Source organism: Panicum virgatum, chromosome 9N (genome assembly GCF_016808335.1).
Source record: "Panicum virgatum strain AP13 chromosome 9N, P.virgatum_v5, whole genome shotgun sequence".
Taxonomy (NCBI): Eukaryota; Viridiplantae; Streptophyta; class Magnoliopsida; order Poales; family Poaceae; genus Panicum; species Panicum virgatum.
Genome location: NC_053153.1, coordinates 47506309 through 47530640, shown reverse-complemented (window position 1 = coordinate 47530640; position 24332 = coordinate 47506309). Strand labels below are relative to the sequence as shown.

General features: G+C 45.6%; 1 protein-coding gene across 3 annotated transcripts; it reads right to left on the bottom strand.

Moving 5' to 3' along the window:
* Positions 1 to 578: 578 nt before the first annotated feature.
* Positions 579 to 15118, bottom strand: LOC120692168. Of its 3 annotated transcripts, none has more exons than XM_039975407.1 (8): positions 14257 to 15118; positions 13073 to 13390; positions 12672 to 12931; positions 4785 to 4926; positions 4192 to 4563; positions 3937 to 4068; positions 3308 to 3436; positions 579 to 2958 (listed from the first exon to the last, which is right to left on the bottom strand). In XM_039975407.1, exons 3-8 carry the CDS (start codon positions 12890 to 12892, stop codon positions 910 to 912), a joined length of 3045 nt encoding a protein of 1014 aa, XP_039831341.1. In that variant the 5' UTR covers positions 12893 to 12931; positions 13073 to 13390; positions 14257 to 15118; the 3' UTR covers positions 579 to 909. The 3 variants fall into 3 exon arrangements, with proteins under 3 accessions (XP_039831341.1, XP_039831338.1, XP_039831340.1); XM_039975404.1 differs by having other exon boundaries at positions 14802 to 15118; XM_039975406.1 differs by lacking the exon at positions 14257 to 15118 and adding an exon at positions 14162 to 14203.
* Between the last annotated feature and the right edge of the window lie 9214 nt (positions 15119 to 24332).

Genomic DNA, 24332 nt, shown 5'->3' with positions numbered 1-24332 from the left:
TATATTGCTTTCTTGAAGATTCAAATCATGATTTGATTTTCATTCCTTTTCTTAATACTTCAGTAACATCTAATGAATATTTATCCACCCGTGATTGGTCGGGGTTGCTAATTGTTTTGCCCGTTGCAACGCACGGGCACGAACCTAGTAACCAAGGAAATTTACTGCATCAATTTGTCTCTCTATCTCTACTTATTTCTAAAGCAAGCAATGTTTCCTTGCGAGCAATGTTTTCTTGGTCCATCGGACTCCTAATCAGAGTCCAAACAAATCAATCCGAATCCTAATTGGAATTCAGAAAAATCAATCAAAATCCCAATCAAAACACGAACAATGACAATCAATATCTTGCATAATCATAGCACGACCTGTACATAGAGTGAAAGAACAATCCCATGATCTATTATATTACCATTAGCAACCCACAGACACTATGCTAGTGGAATTTAAAAAATTATAAACCCCACCAATCAGACAAACCACCAATGCTACCATCCAACGACCAACACAGCTCCGGTTCTGATCCTTTCGTGCTCATGCCGCACGCAATATGTTCCCTCGCTGTTCTCTCGTCGCTCTTGAATCAGTTCCTTTGCAATTCCTCCAAAGTTCCTTTGAATCATCAAACAGGGCAAAGAAAAGAAAAATTATATAGACCGCTACACCATCCAGTGAAAACATCATCCAGAGATTGACCGATCCTTTGTGTCAAAACTGCAAATCTATACCACTCGCTATCTTTCCAGTTTTCCATACACACAATTGGGGAAAAAGGAAGGGAAAAAGGGAAATAAATATTCGAGGGCAACACAGTAAAAACATTGAGCTACTTTATTCTGTTTTTCAGGGAATACAAATCACTGGCCATTGTATCGCTGTATTGAATACCTGCTCACTTCTTTCTCATGTCTAGTTTAACCGAAACATCACTCCGTCATTACACCCGGAGAAGAGGTTGTACTCCTTGATGTTCGTCTCCTCCCTTGAGCATGGCTGGGCCTGAGCTATCGGCGGCGGCGGTCTTGACGGCGCCAATGCTCCCTCAACCTGCTCTTCTTTGGACACTGCCGGCATGGGAGGGGCGATCGGCAGGTTGAACTGGAACAAGGAGAATGGTGTGCTGTCATCATCTTTCTGTTTCTGTTTGGTGGTGTTGTCTTCAGCACAGCCATTCTCAGCCACTGGCACTGCTTGGTTTAGTTTAGGAATGAGAGGATGGCTCTGCTGCCTCTCTTGATTCATCACCACCGGCACTCCACTTCTACATAGGGGGGTCGGTGGTGGCACTGGCACTGGCACGGCATGGAAGCTCACAGGAGTCTTGTGAATTGGTGGCGAAGGCAGAAAACCAAACTCAGGACCTGAGTAAGGATGGATGTTATTGCTGTACTGCATTGGGAAGTCCACACATTGGTTCCCGGCAACTCCATATCCGACAGGGGCCACAGGACCAGGGAAGAAGTGACCAGGCTGAGGATATGACAAGTACCCATTTGTTGGAACTGGCAGGGGGTGATTGTGGAACCCCATGAATGGTGCCGAGTACGGTGGTGCATGGACCTTCTGATGGTGCACCATCTGGTCCTGGAAAGGGCCAACCCTGAACCCAAACTGGTTGCCATCAGGAGGATGCAGGCCTTTAGGTTGGTACTCCCTGAAACCATTTCCTGCACACATCTCAAGCAATGAACGGGAAGCACTCTTCACTGGTGGATCGCCCGGGCTTCTATTGTTCCTGTCTGAAGAATCTTCTGAATCAGATGTTGATGAAGACTCTGCATTCTGAGCACTCAGTGAGGTCATGCTGCTCATGCTGCTGTCTCTGTCTCCCTCACTTAGACATGAGGAGCTGTCCGAACTGGTTAAGTTTGCTGTCCTACCAGTGTCCTTTGTCAAGCAGCTATCTGGCTTATCCATGACATGAGGTCCATCATTACAAGCAGACTGACTCTTCTCACCTCTGCATGTCTGATCTGTGTCTGACTTGCAAACTACCTCAGATCTCTCAGAACCAACCTCAGCAAGTGGTTCACACACTTTCTCAAGCTTTTCACATTCACTAATATCCTTTGAACATTCCACTTGATCTGACTGATCAGCATCATCAGCAACCCCAGCAGTATTACTTTCATTCCCCAAGCTGGCCTTCTTTCTTGCATCCATTGGCTCCCATACTTGCTTTGGCCCTGCATTCTTGGTTGGTGCACCACCAACACGGCCTCCTTTAGGCACTATGAAGCTATCCAATGGATAGCACCTGCGGTACTGCAACCTGGGCTTCTCAACTGTTTTCCTGGCCATCTTCATATCTCTGCTTGGTCTAGCTGTATTCGAAAAGTATCTGTACTCTTCCAGATGGCCACAACTGCAGGGATTGTATCTATCCCTAGTTCTATTATTTGCACTAAATACAGTGTTATAGCCTCTAGTGTTATTCCTTATCCTCTCCCTAGAATGCTGCTGAATATCTCCAGAGTCATCTTGGCAATCTTCATACCAATAGCTGGCATCTTCATCTTGAGGGAAGTCTCTTCTATATCTCAGGTTTCTTCTTGATGATATGGACCCCTCACATGAGAATGAGCCATCACAATCTGTTGTTGCATTGCATTCATGCTCATTACTCCGTTCATCACTGTCTCTACTTGAAGCCTGATCAACAGAGGAATCAGGCGAGGAGTGCTCCCTGACCACAACATTATCTTCTTCTTCACTATCTGAATATCTCAAGTCCAGAATATTTAGTGACTCGTTACTTGGTGCAGCTTGGTTGCTCAGAGATGGTGGTGAAGTATCACCTGAGACTTGTGACTGAACCACTATTTTCCCCCTATCTCTATCCTTCCCTTTCAACCTTTCTTTTCTTCTGTTCTTCTTTTCCCTCTCTTTTGTCCTCCTCCTCTCCCTGCGCTCTTCTTCTTCACGCTTTTCTTTCTCCTCTTCCTCAAGAAGTTTGGTCTGCAAGAGTAACTCGATGTTAGTATACATCATGAAAGGCGAAGCAAATAAATTCACATCAATGTTGCACCTTCTACAACTACGGCAATTTGTGCACACATCTTTTTTATGTGTCTGCTTTGCTCACTTGTCATTATACTTCCTATTTGTGTGTACAACACTGGAATTTGTGTGTGCACCACTAGCCAGTGTTATACACACAAACTTAAATGGCATACACACAAATTCAAATTGCATATACACAAATAACAACTTTGGACGGCCAGTACATGAGCTAAACAGGAAACTCCCAGAGGCAAATAAACAAAAAATTTTTTTCCTTACATCTGCTATCACATATAAAAGATACCTGTTTTTCCAAAGTAATTATTTCCTTGCAAGCAACATGAACTCGCTCTTCCAACAGTTTTAGTGCAAGGGACACAAAAACACTATGTGCATTCTGCCGTGCTGTGCCTTCTCTAAAAGCCTTCTCGACCTGCAAACAACACCACCAATTGGCAAGAGATTAGTGCTTTGGACAAGTTGGTCTAATTATTTCAAAGTACAGACCAGTTAGCACAATCATTCTGCCCATAATGCTGACCATATAGTCTTTGGTACAATAAATAAAGATCAAGTATGCTGATAAGTGGCAACAGTCACAAAGAGAATTTTTGTATTTAATATTTAATGCTTAAAACGATTATACATTTGTACTGTCTCAGTTGTGCTGGTTACTTTAAAAAAAGCTATAAATTCTACATATTTATGTTCTATGCAAAGAATTCCTTATTTCAAGAGGTTGGTATATAAAAGGAGAAGACATTTCAGGTAATGCTGTGACATTTAGAAAGCGTATCACAATTTTTTTACTTCACTTCTGATCAGAATACTAAAAGTAGATAAACTTTTGCTCTTTGTACAACCAACAACAATAAAGAGCTTTTAATTTCTCAATAGATGGTTTGTTACTATGTATCCAGTGCCATACACTACCTGTTCTTTGAAGATCACTGCAGCAGCATCCAGGAGAAATTCTCTTGCAAGTTCAGGGCTCTTGGCATGCTTCTGTGGATGAGCAACATCACCATCAGGGTCATTGCTGTCTCTATCCATTGCATCATCTTCCTGCTCATGCATACGTCACAGGAGCAGACTATATGAATTCCAAGAACCATGCATGTTCAAGTTCTGAATAACAAATATTCTGATCATGTTTGATGTTAATGATTTAAAAGAGGAGCCACTTACATCCTCTTCCTCTGCTTCTTCAGCATGCTCAAAGAAACTTCTAATACTTTCACCTTTGGTAATTGTTACAAATCCATCCCCCACAATCAGTCTGCGGTGAACACATGATTGGCCCTTCAAGGCATGGGCCTTCACACATAATTCTGAAGGACGCCCATCCAGTTTGCGTGCTCTCAGTGTTACAAAATAGTCTTCAAACTGATCAAGATCGAGGCCTTTTCTGTGGACTTGCCCATTCATCCCCACATCTTCAAAGTTTAGAATATCAGATTTTCCTTCATCTGTTCCAATAGCCAACTCAAAATGATTGTAAATTTCATCTTGCTCCAAAAAGGATTGGTGCCAATCAACAAGAACAGCATCTTCAAACACCTGCAAATATGCAAAGGAAAATGTTAACAAGCCAACTAGGCAAGCCCTGTCAGATTACTTTACTACACACTGAAAATGTGAATGGAGACCCTTGAACCCATATTTGCTGTAGAGTTTCTCTGTACGGTTTTACCACAAGATGTGTGCCCAATGAAACAAAGAGAGATAAAAACAACCATGAAATTGCAGATATGAAGGATGATAAGGAATGCCATTCTGACCTCACACTTAAATGCTGTATCTGCAACACAAAACCAACTGGTGCAACGAGGTTCCTTTCGCATGCGCTTTAGTTCCTTGAGCTCTTTGAATTCGCGAATAACATTCCTTCTGCAGTCTCGGCAAAATCTCTTGCTGTCAAACCTGCACCGAAATTTCATCCAAAAGGTTAGTAAATTATTATATACTGACTACAAACATATACACATTCATAATTCAGAACATCTCATCAAAAGGTTGCATTGGATAATAAATGTAAAACCATGGTACTGTTATTGCTGATGAGCTGATGAAATTACACATAGGCTGCATTTGGCAGAGCTCCCAGAGCTGATTCTTTGCTGAATCCAGCAGGGGCTCTGCCAAATAGTTTCTTAGAGAGAAGTGATTCTCTGCTAATTCTGTGAAGTGATTCTATGAAATGAACTAAGAGGTTGGGAGCTGAAAAAAGTAGCTTCTCCTGATTCTGTGAAGTCATTCTCCATCCTGATTCTAAGAGTTTATGCTAGAGAATCAAAGAGAATCACTTTCAGTCATAGAATCACTTCTCTCAGAGAATCAGCTCCCAAAGAGAATCAAAATCAGATGGAGTTCTACCAAACAAGCTCATAGTAGGGTTTGTAGATATTTAAGTACCAGTGTTGGGGGAATGGCCCAACCCATGTTGTAAATGGGCCTCATGTGATGGCCCAAGGGCCTATTTGTAAATATTATATTTGTCGAGGGGCCGGGGAAAAATTGCCACCTCCTCCCCTCCTATATATATAGCTGACCCAAGGGGTCAAAGGGGGCTCCCTCTCTTGAGCTCTCCTCGGTAGGTCCCACTTGGTTCTTCCTTTACTATTTAGCGGACTTCACTCCCCAATAGTTTGGCGCCCACCGTGTGTCTGGCACGAAATCAAAGCCCACGAATACCATAATAATCAAAGCTTAGGTGTGCTCCTTCGGCCTCGCAGCTTCGTCGACCTGCTACACCTTCGACCCACAGGACGAAGGCCCCCAAGCCACCTCCACATCTTCGGACGAAGACCCCCAAGCCATCTCCACATCTTCGGCTCGCGGCAGGCATGCCTCTACTGCCTTCGACACGACCCACGACGAGCGACGTCTTCTTCGGCAGGCACAACGCAAAGACAGCCTCTTCAGCAGGTACAACGCGAAGACAGCGACGTCCTCTTCGGCACAGCGCGAAGACGGGCGCAACAGCTTTGGCTCGCCCTCCGCGGGCTTCGATCCATCTTCAGCTCACAGTGCACGTCAGCTACTTGGCTTCAGCACACAAGGTTGCTCTCATGGTTTTCGTTTATTCTACAGGCTGATCGTGACCGGCCACCTTCGGCCCATGTGCCCGCTGCGAAGATGGCCCATCGCTTCCGGTCTTCGGCACGTAGTGAAGGCAGCCACCGGCTGGTTTCCACCCGAAGGCATGCTGCGGCACAGCGCACTCGGCGGCCTTCGGCAACCAATGCCTTCGGCCCGTGACGCGCGCTCCCGGCTTCGGCCAGCAGCAACGACGGCCCGCCGTCAGCCCAGCTCCGCACGGACATCTTCGGCCCGTGGCTAGCAGCTTTCGCACAGGACAGGTACTCAAATTCTACAAAAATATTGTGCCCTCGTTGGGGGATCGATCCACAAACCTTGAGCTTCGGAGGTATCCTCATCAACTAACTCAACTGTTTCGTTTTGTTGACCCATGCTGCTTCGCAATTTATTTGGAGCCATAAAACCTCCTTGCTCCGGCGACTCTTACCCCTTCGGTAGTTTGATCGAAGTGACTTATTAGTTGATTTTAAAAATATCTTCGCCGGTATTTCTCTTGTTGGATCGTTTACAAAAGTTCATGAGTTGATTGTGAAAATAGCTTGGAGCTCCAATGTCCGGAGATGTATGATTCCTCCATCTTGTCAAGTGCCGAAGCCTGACCTATTTTTTGTGTCACAACTTCGGCAAAAGAGAGCTCCAGATTTGAGAACAAACCCTTTTACCTTTAGTTATTGAGCCTTCGACCTTTGGTTCTTGGCTGTATCCTTCAGTGAGTTAGATAAATACAGCTATGGATGGCTAGTAGCCGGCCATCACCACTAAGCTTCCTTTGTTCGGCACCGAAGTCAGGCAAGAGTGCACACCCTTCGGTCTCACGCCCGAAGCTAGTTTATTACACCAGTAATTATTTTGTCACAAAAATTGTACACTAACGCTTGGGTTTCAACCACCAAAGCAGCATCTCTTTTCATGGTCGTGCAGGCCTCAAATCTTCGAAGGGGCAGCACTACAAACTAGTCTAAGCTACTGGGGCGCCATCATTTTGAATTAGCGCCCAGAGCTTCGGCGCAAAGCGAAGGCATCGGCGCCCCACCTCAGCCCGCGAAGCAGCGCGGACTGCTGCAGCGAGCACTTCGGCTCCCGAGGCCAAGCAACTAGGAGTGACCATCCGTGGCCACAAGCTTCAGCAACTCCAGCTTCGGCCCACGCGCGAAGAAGACCGTGGCCAGCTCCCGCGCGCCTCAAGCTCCGACCTGCGGCGAAGAAGCCCGAGCGCGCGGCCCACATAGCTTCGCGGCGAAGACGCCCAGGCGCGGCCCAGAGCTCCACAAGCCTCGAGCATCAGCCTGCTGTGAAGATGGCTCACGCGCCTCCAGCTTCGGCCCATGGGGCAAGCCTTCGGCCCACGGGAGCGCCGCTCCGCCAAATTTTGCCCACGAAGTGCGGCCTTCGGCGGCTGCACGAGCTTCGGCAACTTGGGTTTCGACCCACGCGAGAAGAAGACCATGGCCAGCTCCCGCGCGCCTCAAGCTCCGGCCCGCGGCGAAGAGGCTCGTGCGCGGCAAGCGACGAGTGGAGAAAATATCAATTCTCACGGCCACCCACCAGGGGTCTTCGGTCTATGCTATTTGGTTTCGACATACATGTTTATAGGCTCCATCAACGAAAATTTTCAGCTTCGGCATCAATTCTACAAATCACGAAGCCAGCATATTGGGCTTCAGGCTAAAGTTTCTGGCAAACCACGTTATCTGGCTTGGGGAGCCCGTCTCCAGAATCCAGATTACGGGAAGTATTTATTAACCTGGTATTCAATCCAAGGTTTCGGTGTGCAGATTGGGCCGACTGGAGCAGCTTCAGCTCTAGAGCCGTTCACGCTCCCTCCGGTGATCATGAGGGGCCCACACATGGACTCCAGGTTTCACGTTTTTGGTATTGATATAGCAAATTCGAATCAAATACTTGAGTCTTCGAAGCCACTTTCCGGACTAGTGAATTTACTGCCTTCGACATTGGCTCATGGAGTAATAAGCCACTAGTTAATTTACTTTTGTTTATGCCCCAAGCGTTCACTTTTTGAGCACTATTGATTAATTGCATTGATATGCTGCTTGCGCAGTTACCGAAGAGTTAGTTTCTTATATGATTACGCTAACCCCCCGTCTGCAAGGACAGTACACATCTTCTTCGCAGGCTCTTCACCTAGAAGCGCGCCAAAGCGTCTATCCCTCTTCGTCGAGCGAAGAGGGCGAGTCATGGGCGCATAACAAACGAAGACATTTGAAAGAAGCACGGGCCGCAGGCCCTGAACGGGTCCTGCCCCCCTTAGCTTCACTTCCAGCATCGTGTCAAAAGTCCTTCTGTGCGTAAAGCCGAAGGCAGGAAAGTCCTGTCGTGCGAAATGCCGAAGGCTAGGAGTGACGCCCTAAGGAAAGTCCTGTCGCGCTAAAGCCGAAGGCTAGGCGTGATCTTCTCGTGCTAGAGCCGAAGACACCCTAAGGAAAGTCCTGTCGTGCGAAAGCCGAAGGCTAGGTGTGAGCCTCTCGCGCTAAAGAGCCGAAGGCACCCTAAGAAAAGTCCTGTCGTGTGAAATGCCGAAGACAAGGAAAGCCCTCTCAGGCGAGAGGCCCCATATGAAAACGATGGAACCTTTCTTGGACGAAAGGCCGGAGGTCTTGAAGAAATTGGCCTCTTCGGTCAATTATCCTCGTCATAAATTGACCTCTTCGGTTAAGGGTCTTCGTTATAAATTGACGTCACCTTGGGTTTTCATCAGAAAGTGACCTCTTCGGCAAGGGTCTTCGTCATAAATTGACCTCTTCGGTCAGGGTCTTCGTCACAAATTGACCTATTCGGTCAGGGTCTTCGTCAAAATTGTCTCCGACAAAATGGTCTTTGTCAAGACTATCTTCGCCAAAATGGCCTTCGTCAAGTCCAAGAATGGTCTTCGTCGACATTATCTTCGCCGACATGGCCTTCGACCAGTCCAAATATGGTCTTCGTCGACATCTCTCTTCGGCGAAATGGCCTTCGTCCAGTCCAAAAATAGTCTTCGTCGAGATTATCTTCGCCAAAATGGCCTTCGTCAAGCCCAAGAAATGGTTTTCGTCGAGATTATCTTCGCCAAAATGGTCTTCGTCAAGTCCAAGAATGGTCTTCGTTGAGATTATCTTCACCAAAATGGCCTTCGTCAAGTCCAAAAATGGTCTTCGTCGAGATTATCTTCGCCAAAATGGCCTTCGTCAAGTCCAAAAATGGTCTTCGTCGAGATTATCTTCACCAAAATGGCCTTCGTCAAGTCCAAGAATGATCTTCGTCGAGATTATCTTCGCCAAAATGGCCTTCGTCAAGTCCAAGAATGATCTTCGTTGAGATTATCTTCGCCGATATGGTCTTCTTCTAGTCCAAGATTGCTCTTCGTCGACAGTATCTTCGTCGAAATGGCCTTTGTCAAGTACAAAGTGGTCCTTGTCGACACTCTTCGTCGACATGGTCTTCGTCGGAATTCACTTCGACCAAATGGTCTTCGACGAAGTTGTCTTCGACTAAATTGTCTTCGTCAGAATTTCTCTTCAACAAAATGGTCTTCGTCGAAATTATCTTCGTCGACATGGTCTTCGTCGAAATTATCTTCGCCGAGTGGTTTTCGTCGAAATTATCTTCGTCGTCATGGTCTTCGTCGAAAATATCTTCGACGAATGATCTTCTTCGAATGGCCTTCGTCGAATTTATCTTCGTCCACGGGGTCTTCGTCGACATGGTCTTTGTCGACAGGGTCTTCGTCGAAATTATCTTCGTCGAATGATCCTTCTCGAATTATCTCCGTCGACAGGGTCTTCGTTGATATGGTCTTCGTCGAAATTATCTTCGCCGAAAGATCTTCCTCGAATGGTCTTCGTCAGAATCTTTTCGACACAATTGTCTTCGTCAAAATTGTTTTCGACTAAATTGTCTTCGTTAGAAATTTTCTCCGACAAAATGGTCTTCGTCAAAGTTGTCTTAGACAAAATGATCTTCGTCAGAATTTCAAAGTGGTCTTCGTCGGAATTCTCGTCGTCGAAGTTGTCTTCATCGAAAGTGGTCTTCGTCAAAGTTCAAAGTGGTCTTCGTCAAATGGGTCTTCGTCGGATTTCTCTTCGTCGAACTTATCGTCGTCAAAATGGTCTCCGTCGAAATAGTCTTGGGGCTATTGGGTTCACAAAAAAAAAACTCCTTCGGCGCAAAAGGCCGAGGGAAAGGAAAGTCCTATCGTGCGAAAAGCCGAAGGCAGAGAAGTCCTTCGGTGCGAAACGCCGAGGGCATTGTAATAAATGTGAAACGATATGACATGGTTTTACAGGTGAATCAGTTTCGGGATGGGGAAATCTTATCTGCGATTACATATTAGCAGCTTTTAATGAGGCAGATCTCTCATGTAACTCCCTTGTGAAATATAAAGGCTCCCGGGAAAAATTATCTCATCAAAATAGGAATGCGCCGAAGCATCTATCCCTCTTCGTCGAGCAAAGAGGGGAGTCATCGGCGCGTAACAAGCGAATACGCTTGAAAGAAGTAAGCACGAGTTGCATGTCCTGAATGGGTCCTGCTCCTCTTAGCTTCACTTCCAGTACGTTAAAGTCATCCACTACGCAAAGCCGAAGGTAGAGAGGCACTGTTGCGTGAAACCGAGAAGCTTAAGCACCTTCTTTCAAAATGGGCTTCGTCACTTCTATGTTGCCTCCACCACGAACCCCGGACAAGAGGGGCTATAGTGGGACCAGGGGTCTAGAACCTCCTGATGAACAAGTCTTGCCCGGTGCTCGTCATTTCGGCTTCAATGATGACTTCGGCTTCGCCCTCGTCGATAGAGTTCGGCTCGAGGGGCTCACCTTCTACTTCGGCGACCACTACTTCGGTTTCGTCCTTGTCGACACAGTTCGACTCGAGGGGCTCGCCTTCGACTTCGGCGACCACTACTTCAGCTTCGTCCTCGTCGACACAGTTCAACTCGAGGGGCTCGCCTTCGACCTCGGCGACCACTACTTCGGCTTTGCCCTCGTCGATACAGTTCGACTCGAGGGGCTCGCCTTCGACTTCGGCGATCACTACTTCGGCTTCGCCCTCGTCGATAGAGTTCGGCTCGAGGGGCTCGCCTTCTACTTCGGCAACCACTACTTCGGTTTCATCCTTGTCGACACAGTTCGACTCGAGGGGCTCGCCTTCGACTTCAGCGACCACTACTTCAGCTTCGTTCTTGTCGACACAGTTCGACTCGAGGGGCTCGCATTCGACTTCGGCGACCACTACTTCAGCTTCGTCCTTGTCGACACAGTTCGACTCGAGGGGCTCGCTTTCGACTTCGGCGACCACTACTTCAGCTTCGTCCTCGTCGACACAGTTTGACTCGAGGGGTTCGCCTTCGACCTCGGCGAACACTACTTTGGCTTCGCCCTCATCGATACAGTTCGACCCGAGGGTTTCGCCTTCGACTTCGGCATTCGCCTGCGTCGGTAGAGCTCAACCCGGGGGGCTCGCCTTCTACTTCGACGACGTCGACTTCGGCCTTCGCCCGCGTCGATAGAGCTCGACCCGAGGGGCTCGCCTTCGACTTCCGCGACAACGACCCCGGCTTTTGTCCTTGTCGACATGATTCGACTGGGCTCGCCTTTCCACTTCGGCGACAATGAAGAGTGATCCGAAGATGCGATGAGACTCATCTGGTGCGAAGGGTGAGAGCGCTCAGGAACTAAGGCTCTGAAGTCATAGATGGATCTGGGCCACCCCTTGTATATTCAGCTACTATGCTTTGTTGTATCCATCAAACCAAAGTAGCTGAGGGGCTACTGTTGGGGGAATAGCCCAACCCATGTTGTAAATGGGCCTCATGTGATGGCCCAAGGGCCTATTTGTAAATATTGTATTCGTCAAGGGGCCGGAGAAAAATTGCCACCTCCTCCCCTCCTATATATATAGCTGACCCAAAGGGTCAAAGGGGGCTCCCTCTCTTGAGCTCTCCTCGGTTGGTCCCGCTTGGTTCTTCCTTTACTGTTTAGCGGAGTTCTCTCCGCAACAACCAGATACAATATTGCAAAGCATTAAAACATTAGAATGAGTACAAGCTTGAACAAGAAATGAAAAGCTTTAAAACAGGTTGCATGTTCTATCTGTGCAACATCATATCATAATAAATAAACAGCGGGACCTATGTTAAAATACAGACCAATTTGTAGTAGCATCTAGCCAAGTTATAATGCATTTACCCAATAAACATGCGGATTTATAAGAACTAAGATTTCCTAGTTCAGCAACATATTGCTATCATTAGGCCCATTAACAATGTCAAATTATTGCCAAAATTTAGTTTCAAATTGTTTGACGCGCTTTCTTAAAATTAGAAGTAAAAATTTTATGAAATCCATATACCTTTCAAAAGATATTTCAATCAGCATCAAGAAGTTGATTTATATGTAATAGCTATAACAATCTACATTTAGAAGTTGTTCCTATCACTATCAAGAAGCAAATAAACACAAATAACAAAACTATATGATTATCTCATTGTTGTTCACGATAGCACATCCCTTGACAGTAACATCACTGTATTTCAGTTCAAAACAGTATAAAATGAAAACACCTTTTGTACTCACCTATGCATAAGTCTTTCAATGAAGTCCTCTTCCTTCATCCTTAAAAGAGACGATCTTGTTTCTTCACCCAGTGCCGACCAAAAATCCACCAGAGTATCGCAAGAAAGGCGCGTAGTGTGCAAAGCACATGTGTCTCGTGTTCCATGCCCCCTGCCATAGTTAGGTATCACTGGACTAATCCATCCTCTGCCACTGCCACCACATGCATCAGGGTAAAGCATTTCACGTTCGCGTTCCCTTGCACGTGCACTGTCAAATACCTAGTCGAAACAATGTTGAGCGCATTAGAATAAGAACAACAACAGAGAAGGAATACTACAACAGACAATCAGAGAACAAACAAAAATATCAGAGGAAAAGTTCATAGATAAAGAAAACTAAGATTACTGTTTCATCCTTACATTCTGGATCACATGAAGAGATTTTGCATTTATGAAGCAATCAAGAAGAGTTAAGATGCCATCCTTTGTTGTTGAAAGGCCTCCCCAAGGATGAACTGAGGGGTCCTGAACTTCTTCTGCTTCAATTTCCTGGAACCTTGGCTCACACAAACCATCTTGATGCAGTGACTTCCCATACGTGACTATTTGTGTAAAACTTTCCAAAAGCAGCCCATTGCATCTTGAACAGTACAAGTTCTTGCGAGCATGCTCGATGAGGGTCTGTTTATCAAGTCTGAGCAGCTCATGTCGTGCACGAGGTGACAGGGCACTCCAAAACTGAAACAAATTGAATCCACAGGATTAAGAGATCAGTTGCATTATTCAACTTATAATGGCATAGCTCTAATAGCACACATTAAAGAACATAAATGCACATCTCAGGGCTCAATAAAGAAGATAGTGCATTCAACAAGTCAATCAAGGCTAGTGAGCACATCAATGTACAGGACCATACCAACCATTAACACTGCTTGATATAACACAAAAGCAGTGTAGTGTATTGAACCCCAAGTCAACAGAACTTTACAGAGAAATGCTTTGCATTAACATCTCCACTAAATCTTTATAGCCCATTTACCAGCTCAGGGACACTAGAACGTTTCTAAATCAGGAATCTAAATTGGCTGGATCAGTACGCAACCTTCCATTCCATTACTACTCAATGGATACTAGGAACGACAGAGTTTCATAAATATGATTCCATCTGAAATAAAATGATCATAGGCTAACCTAACAGTACATATATTGAAATGGCACACACATAAAACGCCTAGGTACAGTCAAATAGTGAGACAGCTAGAGACAAGCGCACAACTAAGACATAGGTTGCAATGATTCCCTCGTCTATCCTGTCCTAGCCAAACACCAACTAGCTTTTAAGAATCCAGATTGTTGGCATTGCAACTATGGCCAGTTAGCACAGCAGCGTCATCACTAGTAAGGCAGTAACACCATGAATGTATTCTTCATCCATGTGCCCAAATCTGACAAACCAATCATATACTTAAGCTAAGGAGTTGGTTGCTGCAGCCAGGATGCAGTGATTACTCTCCAAAAAGTTTGGTTTGTCGTCATCGCTGCTCGTCGGTTAGCAGCGCAGCAACGCCAATAGTAACCGCTTCAATCCAGCGCATTCTTCATACCTTCTGTTTGTCTGGTAGCAAGATAAGCCAGTAGGATCCATCAGCAAAGCAGTTAGCTTCTCCAGACAACCCCAAGATCGTTCTTCAAAATTGAGGTCGTTCCCACTTCTCTGGACAGTTAGCTTGGCAGCAACGGCGCCAGAAACAGCTTCAATAACTCAATCCGGCACATCCGGCCATCCGAATGAGACAAACCAATCAAATTCTTCAGTCAATAGCTTGTCTGCTCCAGCCCCCATGCAACACCCAGCAGCAGCACCCGGAGTCCATGCCAGCTGGAGAAGCTGGAGCAATCCAATCTAATAAAATCCTCCCACAGGTGAGCAACAGAGTCAAATCAGAACCTACAGACTAAAGCAGGGCTCCCAGAAAGCGCCACCCTCAGGGGCGATGGCGAGCGCCGTGGGTCGTCTGAGCATGGCCCAGGTGCGCGGGAGGCGTCAAACATGGGGAGCAAGGCGGGCGCCTCAGATCCGCGGCGTCGACTCGGGGCAGGGTCAGCGAGCGGGCAGATCCGATCGGGGCGTGCCCGGGAGGGGCGGTACCTTGTGTAGGCGGTCGAAGGTGATCTCGTCGCGGCGGCGAGACCAGATCGCCGCCGCCGACGACGGCGCTGCCTCAGCAACCATGACGTGCGTGCTCGGGCGGTCGCCGGAGGTGGCCGTCGTGGTCGCTCAGCTGCGGGCGGCGGCGGAGTCCGATCCGGCGGCCATCGGGCAGGGCTGAGCTGGGAAGGGGGAGGGATCTGAGATGAGGGGGAGGAGGGTTTGATAGAAAAATTGGCGACGGAGGGGGAGGATTTCTCTGGTGAGGTGGAGGCGATGATGAGATGAGGTCAGGCGGGAGGGTATGGTGTGGCCGGCCTGCCGCGACCGGGCTAAAAATAAAATAAAATAAAATACGTAAACAAACTCCGAAATATTTTCTCAGATAAATCTGAAATAAATAAAATACGCAAACAAACTCCGACAATGATGACAGGGAAGAATGATGGTGTTTTTTCCTCTTCTTCTCTTCTCCGACGTAAAAAGACGCCAGGGTTTTGCCAAGCTTTTCCCATTGTTTTACGTCATACTTTCCATTTATTTCTTATTTCCTAGACGAGAAATCTAACATTAGATATCATCTACCACATTCCTTGAGAAAAATGTATTTCCATTTATTTCTTATTTCCTAGACATTCCTTGAGAAAAATGTATTTCCATTTATTTCTTATTTCCTAGACGAGAAATCTAACATTAGATATCATCTACCACGTTCTTTGAGAAAAATGTTGTTACAAGGCATACTAGTAATGGGAAGCCAAACCACCACGAGTTGACTCCCTTTGAGAGACCCGTCTTTTGAGCCCCACTCTTCCCCAACAGTTGAGAGCAGGCGAGAAAGACGTCGTGGTCACCACCGGCGGAGGCGGCGGTCTCCTCTGCCTTCGATGGCCCTTGGGGCCTTGGGAGGTGGCGGAGACGGCGATCCTCTTGCCGGTTGGTGGAGTTCGTCCTAGTGTAGGGTTACCTAGGTCTAGGTTTCGGTTTCTGGTTGGCGTTGTTGTGGCGTTGGCGGCGGCGCCGTCATGGAATATGTCCCTACGAGCTCAGCCACGCCCTGCTGGCGTTCCACTCCGACGCCGGTGGAGAGTTCGTGGGGGTGGGTTTCCTGCTCTGGAGTCCCTGTACAGGAGTCAAGTGTGAGGCCGTCCGACTCGTCGGGCGTTTCGTCTGGCGGTGACGACGGCGGCTTGTTTTTGCGTGACTGGCGGAGCAGCTGTGGGTGTTGAGGCTTGGTGGCCGGTGGATCTATGAGTTCTTGCCGACGCAAGCTCTGATCCGGGACCATGGAGGCACGGGGTGTGGCCCCGGCCGATGGACCTCAACGTGGTCGTCCTCGTCTTCTCTGGCAGGTTCCTTCTGCGGCTCCTTCAAAGCTTTCAAGCGATGGTGCTTCCTTCGGTCTCTGGGTGCTGGCTTCTTCTTCTGTCTGGATCTGGCGTCATCTTCCGTGGCATCGGCCTCCGGCGGCGGCGGTTGCTAGCAAGTCTGGCGAACAGGGAGATCCCCAAGGGTTTCTTTGTATTTTGTCTTTCTTTAAGGGGCTCTTGTGTAAGTTTGGCTGGGACAGCTGTGCTCTGCACCGGTTGCGTGTGTGTACCAGTTTCTACGGTGTTCTGTATGGTTCTCTTCTAGTTTAATACAATCTGGTACTGTGTCAAAAAAAGGCATACTAGTAATGGCGAAAGAATAATGTTGTTGAGGGTTCAATGAATAGGCGGTACTTGTACAACTCACATGTAGCATCTTGTAGAAGCGAAACTTAAATCCTGCAATAAGAGAAAGTATGATCACAGGTCTAGATGGACACTCTCCTGCATGATGGAAGGAGAGAGAGAGAGCATGTGTTAGGCGAATGATTAGAAAAGGTTAAGAGTTAAAGCTTATTTATCCTATTTTCAGCCAGATTCTATTTTACATAAGGTACCTATCTATAGTGATTCAACATCATATACTACCTTCGTCCTAAAATATAATAACTTTTAGATTTTATCAAATCAAATATTTTCATCTTTGACCCATAATATCTCCAAAACTAATTACTTTTAAATCGAAAAGGTTACATGTTATGATAGTTGGTTTTATTACAAATAAACTAATATCACTTTTAAGGTATCAATCTTTATATTTTTTTCTACCATCTACGATCAAAATTTAAAAAGTTTGACTTGATAAAATATAAAAATAGCTATATTGTAGAACATAGTAGTAGATATCAAGACCTATCAGTATCAGTAGTGGTACGTCATAAGCCATCTCTTACGATATTATATTGGATTTTAATGAAACAAGATTTAGAAAAGTACGAGGAAGAGATGGTTGTTCACATGCAATGGTCTCGTAACCTGATTTTTAGGACCATGAAATTAGCATAATATCATTGTAATTTTTGAAAAATCATTTAGTTTAAAGGCCTTTCTACTGACACAAATGATAACTATCCAATGAAAACCTCATCAATACCCTCTAGATTAAAACGTATTTGATATGATGAGCGCCCATACATTGATATATATTCATTGTGTTTTCTCTCACATACATGCCCTGTAAATATTACCTTATATTGTTAAGAAAACACCACAAGGATACTACATCCAAGTGGTTTTTCCCCCATCATAGATATGTTCAAATGGTATTTGTTACTCTTCAATGCGTTTGTGTTCATTTCTTATCTAGGAAAAGACAAAAAAAAACATAACAGAGTCAATATCTATTCAAGTTGTCGCTTATGACAACCTAATATGTGAGTGCCAAAAATTTCTAAATATAGCGAGTTCAAGTAGGTTAATGCAAATTCTGGAACCATCTAAGTTCGACTTAACAAGCACAAATAAATACAAAATGATCTTTCTAGAATGAAACTAAGATGAAATGGTACATTAGAATTTTATAAGAGTAAAAAAGAATCAAGTTATTGGGAGTTCGGGGGGAGAGAGACCAGTTTCGGGATTTACTTGAACAAAAAATTCCACAACCATTATTACTAATGAGTTCCACAAGTTTTGGTGCATATTTGATCTCAGGAACAACATATTCAAAATTGACCCAAAACGGACACTATTTGGACCAGAAGGTCCGAATCCGGCCGACCGGCATATTTTCTGTGGAATCTTGGCATGAGATTTTACCAGTATCATCCAGAGGGAGAAATCAAGCCATTCCAATGGGTGGTTTCCGGAATGCACGAGTTGGAATCGGAAGGCTTGAACCCTTAGGCAAAACGGAGGAATTCTGTGCCATGATCAGAGCACAAGATAACTACTCATCCAGGAGTGATCTCTAGTCGTTGAGGATCGTGTCGGTGCAATGGAGGGCCGAAAAGCTTCCGAAGCCAAGCCGCCCAGCCCAAGAAATGTCGGTTGAGGAAACCGCCTTTTGCACCGACCTCCAGAGAGCATCAGGAGCGTCCACTCGAAGGCGGTGGACAAATGGTGGAGATCATAGGCCAGCCTGCCTGACTTTTTCGCGCCACACGTCCAGCCTTCGCGTGGAAGTTACGAAGCCGACCTCCTCGCGTGAAGTGTAGGCGACCTCGTGATAACCGCCTTGGAAGCACTATAAATAGCAGCCCCCTCCCTCACTTCAAGCCACGGTGAATTGGAGCAAATACAAGGTGAAGCATAGCGCTCCACATATCTTTAGAAAATAGGGAGAGAGGCGAGGCGAGAGTCCGGAGAGGAGCCGGAGTGTCGGCCCCTCTCCAACTTTGTGCCTCTGAGGAATGAAGCTTCGATTCGAGTAATTTCCTCTTCTTTCGTCAGTATTACTTTCTCTCCTTTACTTTATTAGTACTTGAATACTTGATCTCTCTAGTTGCGGGATCCCTTGTCTGCGTAAGTAGAAAGTTCTACTTATTTGAGGTTTCTTCTTGCCTTAACGTGAGGCGGAGGTCAGTGACTCGATAGTTTAGGTGTGGTACCTAGACTTGGTTAGTTACCTTGGGTTGTGTTCCACCCCACGGAACCGCAGTGGTAGGCGGCAGGTAGTGACAACACTGTCCGTCCTTTGTAGTCCACCACGTTCGGGTGTTTTCATATCAGTGGGATTGCCAAAAGTATGTTGGGCCCCTTCTCACCCCTGTCTGCGCCCTTCGCTTAGGCCGCCGAAGCAACTAGAGTACAAGTCAAGTATTCTTGACAGGAGTAGTTAGTAGTGCGGCGTTAGACTACCCCTACCTATCTTATCTGGACCTCTTCACTCCTGTCATACCCCCGAGATAAACAAGAATTACTACTGAGTACACTTCTCGTTTCTTGTGGATTCGATACCCTAGAATACTCCTGGGTGAAACCTACATCGGTATCCGTACGCTTGCGGATTTATTTTGTTAGGCTAAGGACTGCCAACAGTGCGCTAAGAATAGACTCCCCTTTTTCTTCACATAGGCTCCATAATGATCAAGTCATTTCTAAAAAAATACCGACACATAAAAATATGCAACTTTAAATTTATTAGATCTAAAAAACCTTTCAACAAGCATGTTGCTTGTACACCATTCCAGGTAATAGTGTGGAATTTTGTATATTTTACGTTTTGACTTGATTTATTATTAGTATTTGTCTTTGGTGCAATGTAATATCTTGTTTTCTTTGTTTTACTTTTTATCTATGACATAATTTTTCTAGATCAAAATCATTTTGGTTTTACATGTTTGTATCTCCAAGCTATGTGTGAGGTGAAATGCATATAATGCATGAATTTCTTGTCTGTTAAGATCAAATTAAAGAGGCCGCATTCCCTTTGTCTGACATAAAAGTGATTTTATGTTCTTGTAATATTAATCTATTAATCTTTTCTTACGAACTGAGCGTAGCAACCAACCAAAGTTTGTTGTGGTAAAATCTACCAATCTAAATATTCATATTTTTAAATTTACTAGCATAGTGCCCATGCATTACTATGAGTAATATAATAAACCTACATAATATCATAAACTTGGTGTTCATTCACTTCATGTAGAGGCCGTGCTGTAATTGTGCGAGATATTTTTTGTTCATGTTTCGATTGATTTATTCGGGTTCCGATTAGGATTCCAATTTACGGACCAAGAAAACATTGCTTGCTTTAGAAATAGTAGAGATTATAAAAACAACCATGTTTATTTTATTAGTAGATAACGTGCTCGTCAACAGCGACACTCGTGTAGTGATTGCGCATGCACTAATGTGACCATTCATGTTCGTACAAATAATTTTAATCTTTTTTGTTATCAGGTCTGTTTCCTTTTGATGGTTAACACGTGATGGAGCACTGGCCCGATCTTCCAATAGGTATGATAGACTTGATTGGTGGAGAACTCGATGTTGGCGATCCGAGCTTGTAATCAGATGCTATTTGAATCCCTGCAACCATTACGCCGCTGCTCCGTTGGTTAGCATAACCAAACACAATTCGATTGACCTCACCAAGAAAGCTTTTCCTGCTGGTGAATCGAAGAACACAAGTAAGAAGAATAAACAGACAATTTGAAATTGTAGATGTGTATGAAGCAAAGATAAATATGGGGTTTAAACTCTAAACACAAAAGGACTAATTGCCACAGTGGTGTAGAACAAGAACAGGGGTTCTGATTCACAGCAAAAGGACTCGACGTCACAATTACAATGTGTTCGACCCGGAGCCATAGGATACCTGATGTGGCGCGGTTCCATACAAGATATGGGATGGGGCATGCCCTATACCCATACGTCATATAACTACTCGTGTAGATCTAGAACTAGTTAGTATATATAGATAGAAACCTCCCGAGTAGTACTCGAAAGATACTCTAGGCCTCATACCTATCTAGGGTTTCATGTAACCTTGTTCCCCCAGACTATATAAGGGCGGGCAGGGACCCCTCCAACACAGATAGACCCATCATTCATCAACCCTCAAGCAATACAAACCACCAAATAGGATGTTGTGTATTACACAACTTGTGGTCCGAACCTGTCTAAACCCTCGTGTTGCTTGCACCATCGTGTTCTTGATCTCGACGATCCCCTACGAGCAATTTACTACCTTAGGGTATCCCTAGATAGGTTTGGCGGTAAAACACCGATAGCTGACGCTCACCGTGGGGCTGATCTCCGACCCTCGAGTAGACAACACAGATCTAATTGATGGGATAGATCGTGTTTCATCAAACATCATTGAGTGCATTAACTTTGCCTTCAATGCTCTCGGTCAGTAGAGTGTCAACATCACTAAAAGCCCTAAAACAATCATCCCTTGCTATACGCAAACCGGCAACATCTTTCATGGCTTGGATCAAGTTGACTACTCTCTTCGAGAATGCTTTGAGCTAGAGAAGGGAAATCTTAAACCAAAAGGATGCCAAGGAGTATGATACCCCTGAGGCAAGACTCAATTCTGATTTTGACAAGTTCATGCATGAACTTGCTGACTCGGAACCTTTCGATGATCTCGAAGAGTGGTCTTGTGACATTGACGAGTTCCTAGAAGGGATATGCGACCTACCTAATGACTCATGGCAACACCCGAACAACATTGGTCTCCGGGCAGAAATGGGACTATGGGAGTACCCATTAGGGCTCCAAAACTCAGCCACTACATATCAGGACGCTATGGATTCTCAAATCCTCTCCAATCTGGAAAAAAGATTTGGACTCTTTACTCCTACTTGGAGGAGATAATGCTGATTCAAAACCAGAAAGCGAAAACCAAGTCGAACCCGACCCGCTTGAATCCTGACTATAAGATCTACACCCCAAGGCAGGATGACGTACTGGCGAGAGAAGTCTCAGGACCAAAGCCTGATCTCCACAAGTGAAGACCCACCTTTCTTGGAGGCTACCGCAGTAGTCATCCTTAAAGAAGAAACTTCAGGCACCAAGGACTTCTCCTGAGAAGTCCTCATGGTGCGCATCATAGAGATCGATGAGTCAGATGACTCTTTGGAGCGCCTCAACCTCGAAGACTACAACTCGGGTGACTTCAAGGAGTACCTCTCCGACGACGACATAGATGCTACACTAGCGACCATGACTACCATGACTACTATAGAGATCAAGACCAACGTCCACACTGACCCTCGCGCCAATTCCCCAAGCGTCACCGTCACTGTCACCGTCAAGATGGATGACGATAATAACAATGACATGGAGCGCCACAGGATCCGGAACCATAAGCGTGCCATACACCGACACTGTGTGGCAAAAAGATATCAAGATCAAAACTATGACTCCTACGACTACTCCAACCACGGCCTCCGCAATGACACCAACATTGGTCGTGACGCCCGGAACGTCATCATCTCCAAGAAACATGAAAAGGAAAAGGTAGAAGCTTATAGCCCTACCTCCAATTACCACATCCCCAAGGACCACTCAAGAGAACCTCGGAAGCGCCCGCACCCCAACATCGGTCATCAACACAATTCTACACCATCTACTTCGTATGGCCCGCAGAATAAAAAAGCCAATACTACTCAGGAGCGCTTCAAGCAAGCACTCCGCAAATGTTACCCTTGACATTCTGACGGAAAACATTCGGCATTCGAATGCCATAATCTGCGCCAAGCCCAAGGAGCACCACCTCTCACGCTGGCTCCACCCTCCCCAAAAGTCGACAACTGGTCGTTAGGATTGAAGAAATCGACGCATCTACTACAACTCGCAAGGAATAGTATATCTTTATTTATACAAAGTAACCACTATTTAGTGCAAATCACTCTAAACAAGGGGTAGGTTAGAGTTAAGAGTCTTGGACAATGCATTGTGTAAGAGTCATATTTTGAATTAAAGTCTTATATGTGCACATTTTGCCAAGATCTCCCTCACCTACCCCAAGGTCTGCAACAAATGGGCCTTTGAGTCCATCCCTTGGGAAGAATCTCTAATTACTTATGTTGGTGTTTACCACCAAGCCTGTTCAGGGATACCCTTAGCAGTAAAGTTTGTAGGTAGGGATCGACTGCTCTGGAACTCGATGGTGCAAGGAACACAAAGATTTAGACAGGTTCGGGCCGCGAGTTGCGTAATAACCTACGTCTTGTGTGGTTGTTTGTATTGCCTTAGGTGTTGATTATTGTTTGGAGGGGTCCCTTCCCGCCCTTATATATCCGGGGGGGACAAGGTTACATGGAAAGTCCTAGCTGAGTACAGTTGGAGTCCTACTACAACACAATCGGGTAGTTTCCTTCGTACTGCAGCTAGTTTTACACCTAATCGGGTAGTTACAAAAGAGGTAAGGTACATCCATGAGCTATCCCTTACTCTAGAACATTCTATGCCTATAAGCAGTCCCGCTGCCCCGGGTCTGACAAGCCCCCGAGCTCTTCGTAGCCGAGTTCTGGTTGCTTCTGGTCCTTCCTTCAGATACGTCGAGTAGTCCTTCAAGTACTTCCGGTTGCTTCGAGGCTGTGAGATGCTCAAGCCCTGTAATCTTGATCATATATGGTGCGCGAAGTACTCGCGCTCCATATGGAGTAGCCCCCGAGCCTTAGGTTGTATCGCAGAATCAGGCTGAGGGTCACTTTTGTCTTTTTCTTTCATTATTTTCCAAAAAATTGAAAAATAAATCTCTGATGCACTTATCCCGCAGCCCCCGAGCCTTAAATCAAAATCCCTTTTGCCGCGAGTAGCCCTCGAGCATAGATTTAGAATTAAGGATTTAAGACGTGGCATCAGATTTATCCTTCAGATTATTTGCAGGATTCATCAGATCTGATATCCGAAAAGACCTCTTTTTCGGGTAAAAGATCCCAGAAAAATGATCCGAAAAGTACTGATTGCACCCGAAATAACTTTAGAAATAAAACCCGAGATGTACGGCTCTTTATTGTGTGCTCACATGGGACATTACTGTATGGAGAATCTGCATTATTGCCTCCTTGAATGCATCCATGAATGCTGCAACTGTAGCATCACGGGTTGTCCTCCAGTAGTGTCCCTTGTGGCTATAAAAGGTGGGATAGAGGCCCTTGCCAGAAGCACCATCGTATAGCAGCCATGGCTTATCCTTGGTGTTCTTGCTCTCGCCCTCCTGAAATTTGCGTAGTCCTTTCTAGCAAAAGATGCTAGAAGAGAACTTGCGAGTGACAAGAAAAGTCCCTGCTATCTCATCCTACCACTCCCATGCTCTCATTGGATCCATTCTGGACATCATGTCCTTGCATCTTCCAATGAGGCAAGTTCTCTGTGGACTGGTTGTAGGTATGTATGTCGTTCTTTTGGGGTTGCCTGTTTCTGGGTGCCCAAGAACTGACATCTCTGGTAAGGAGACTTAATCTTGTCACAACGTATTCTGGGAGAAGGAGAAATTTCTCCACAAGATGCTACAAGAGGACATGCGAGGTGATTACTGTAATCTGCCTCCATACTCTTGAAACTTTTCTCCCAGAGAACGAGTATCATGATTCCCTTAATGGGAATAACAAGTTTGTACTTTGTCATGGCCTCGGGCCGATTTAGCTGCAGCAGGCCTCTCAGGAAGCCAGGAAGTGTGCGTGCAGACCCGAGTCATTGTAAAGTTATTTAGGAAGAAGTACTCGGGTTGTAATATCGAGTACACTAAGAGAAATCCTTG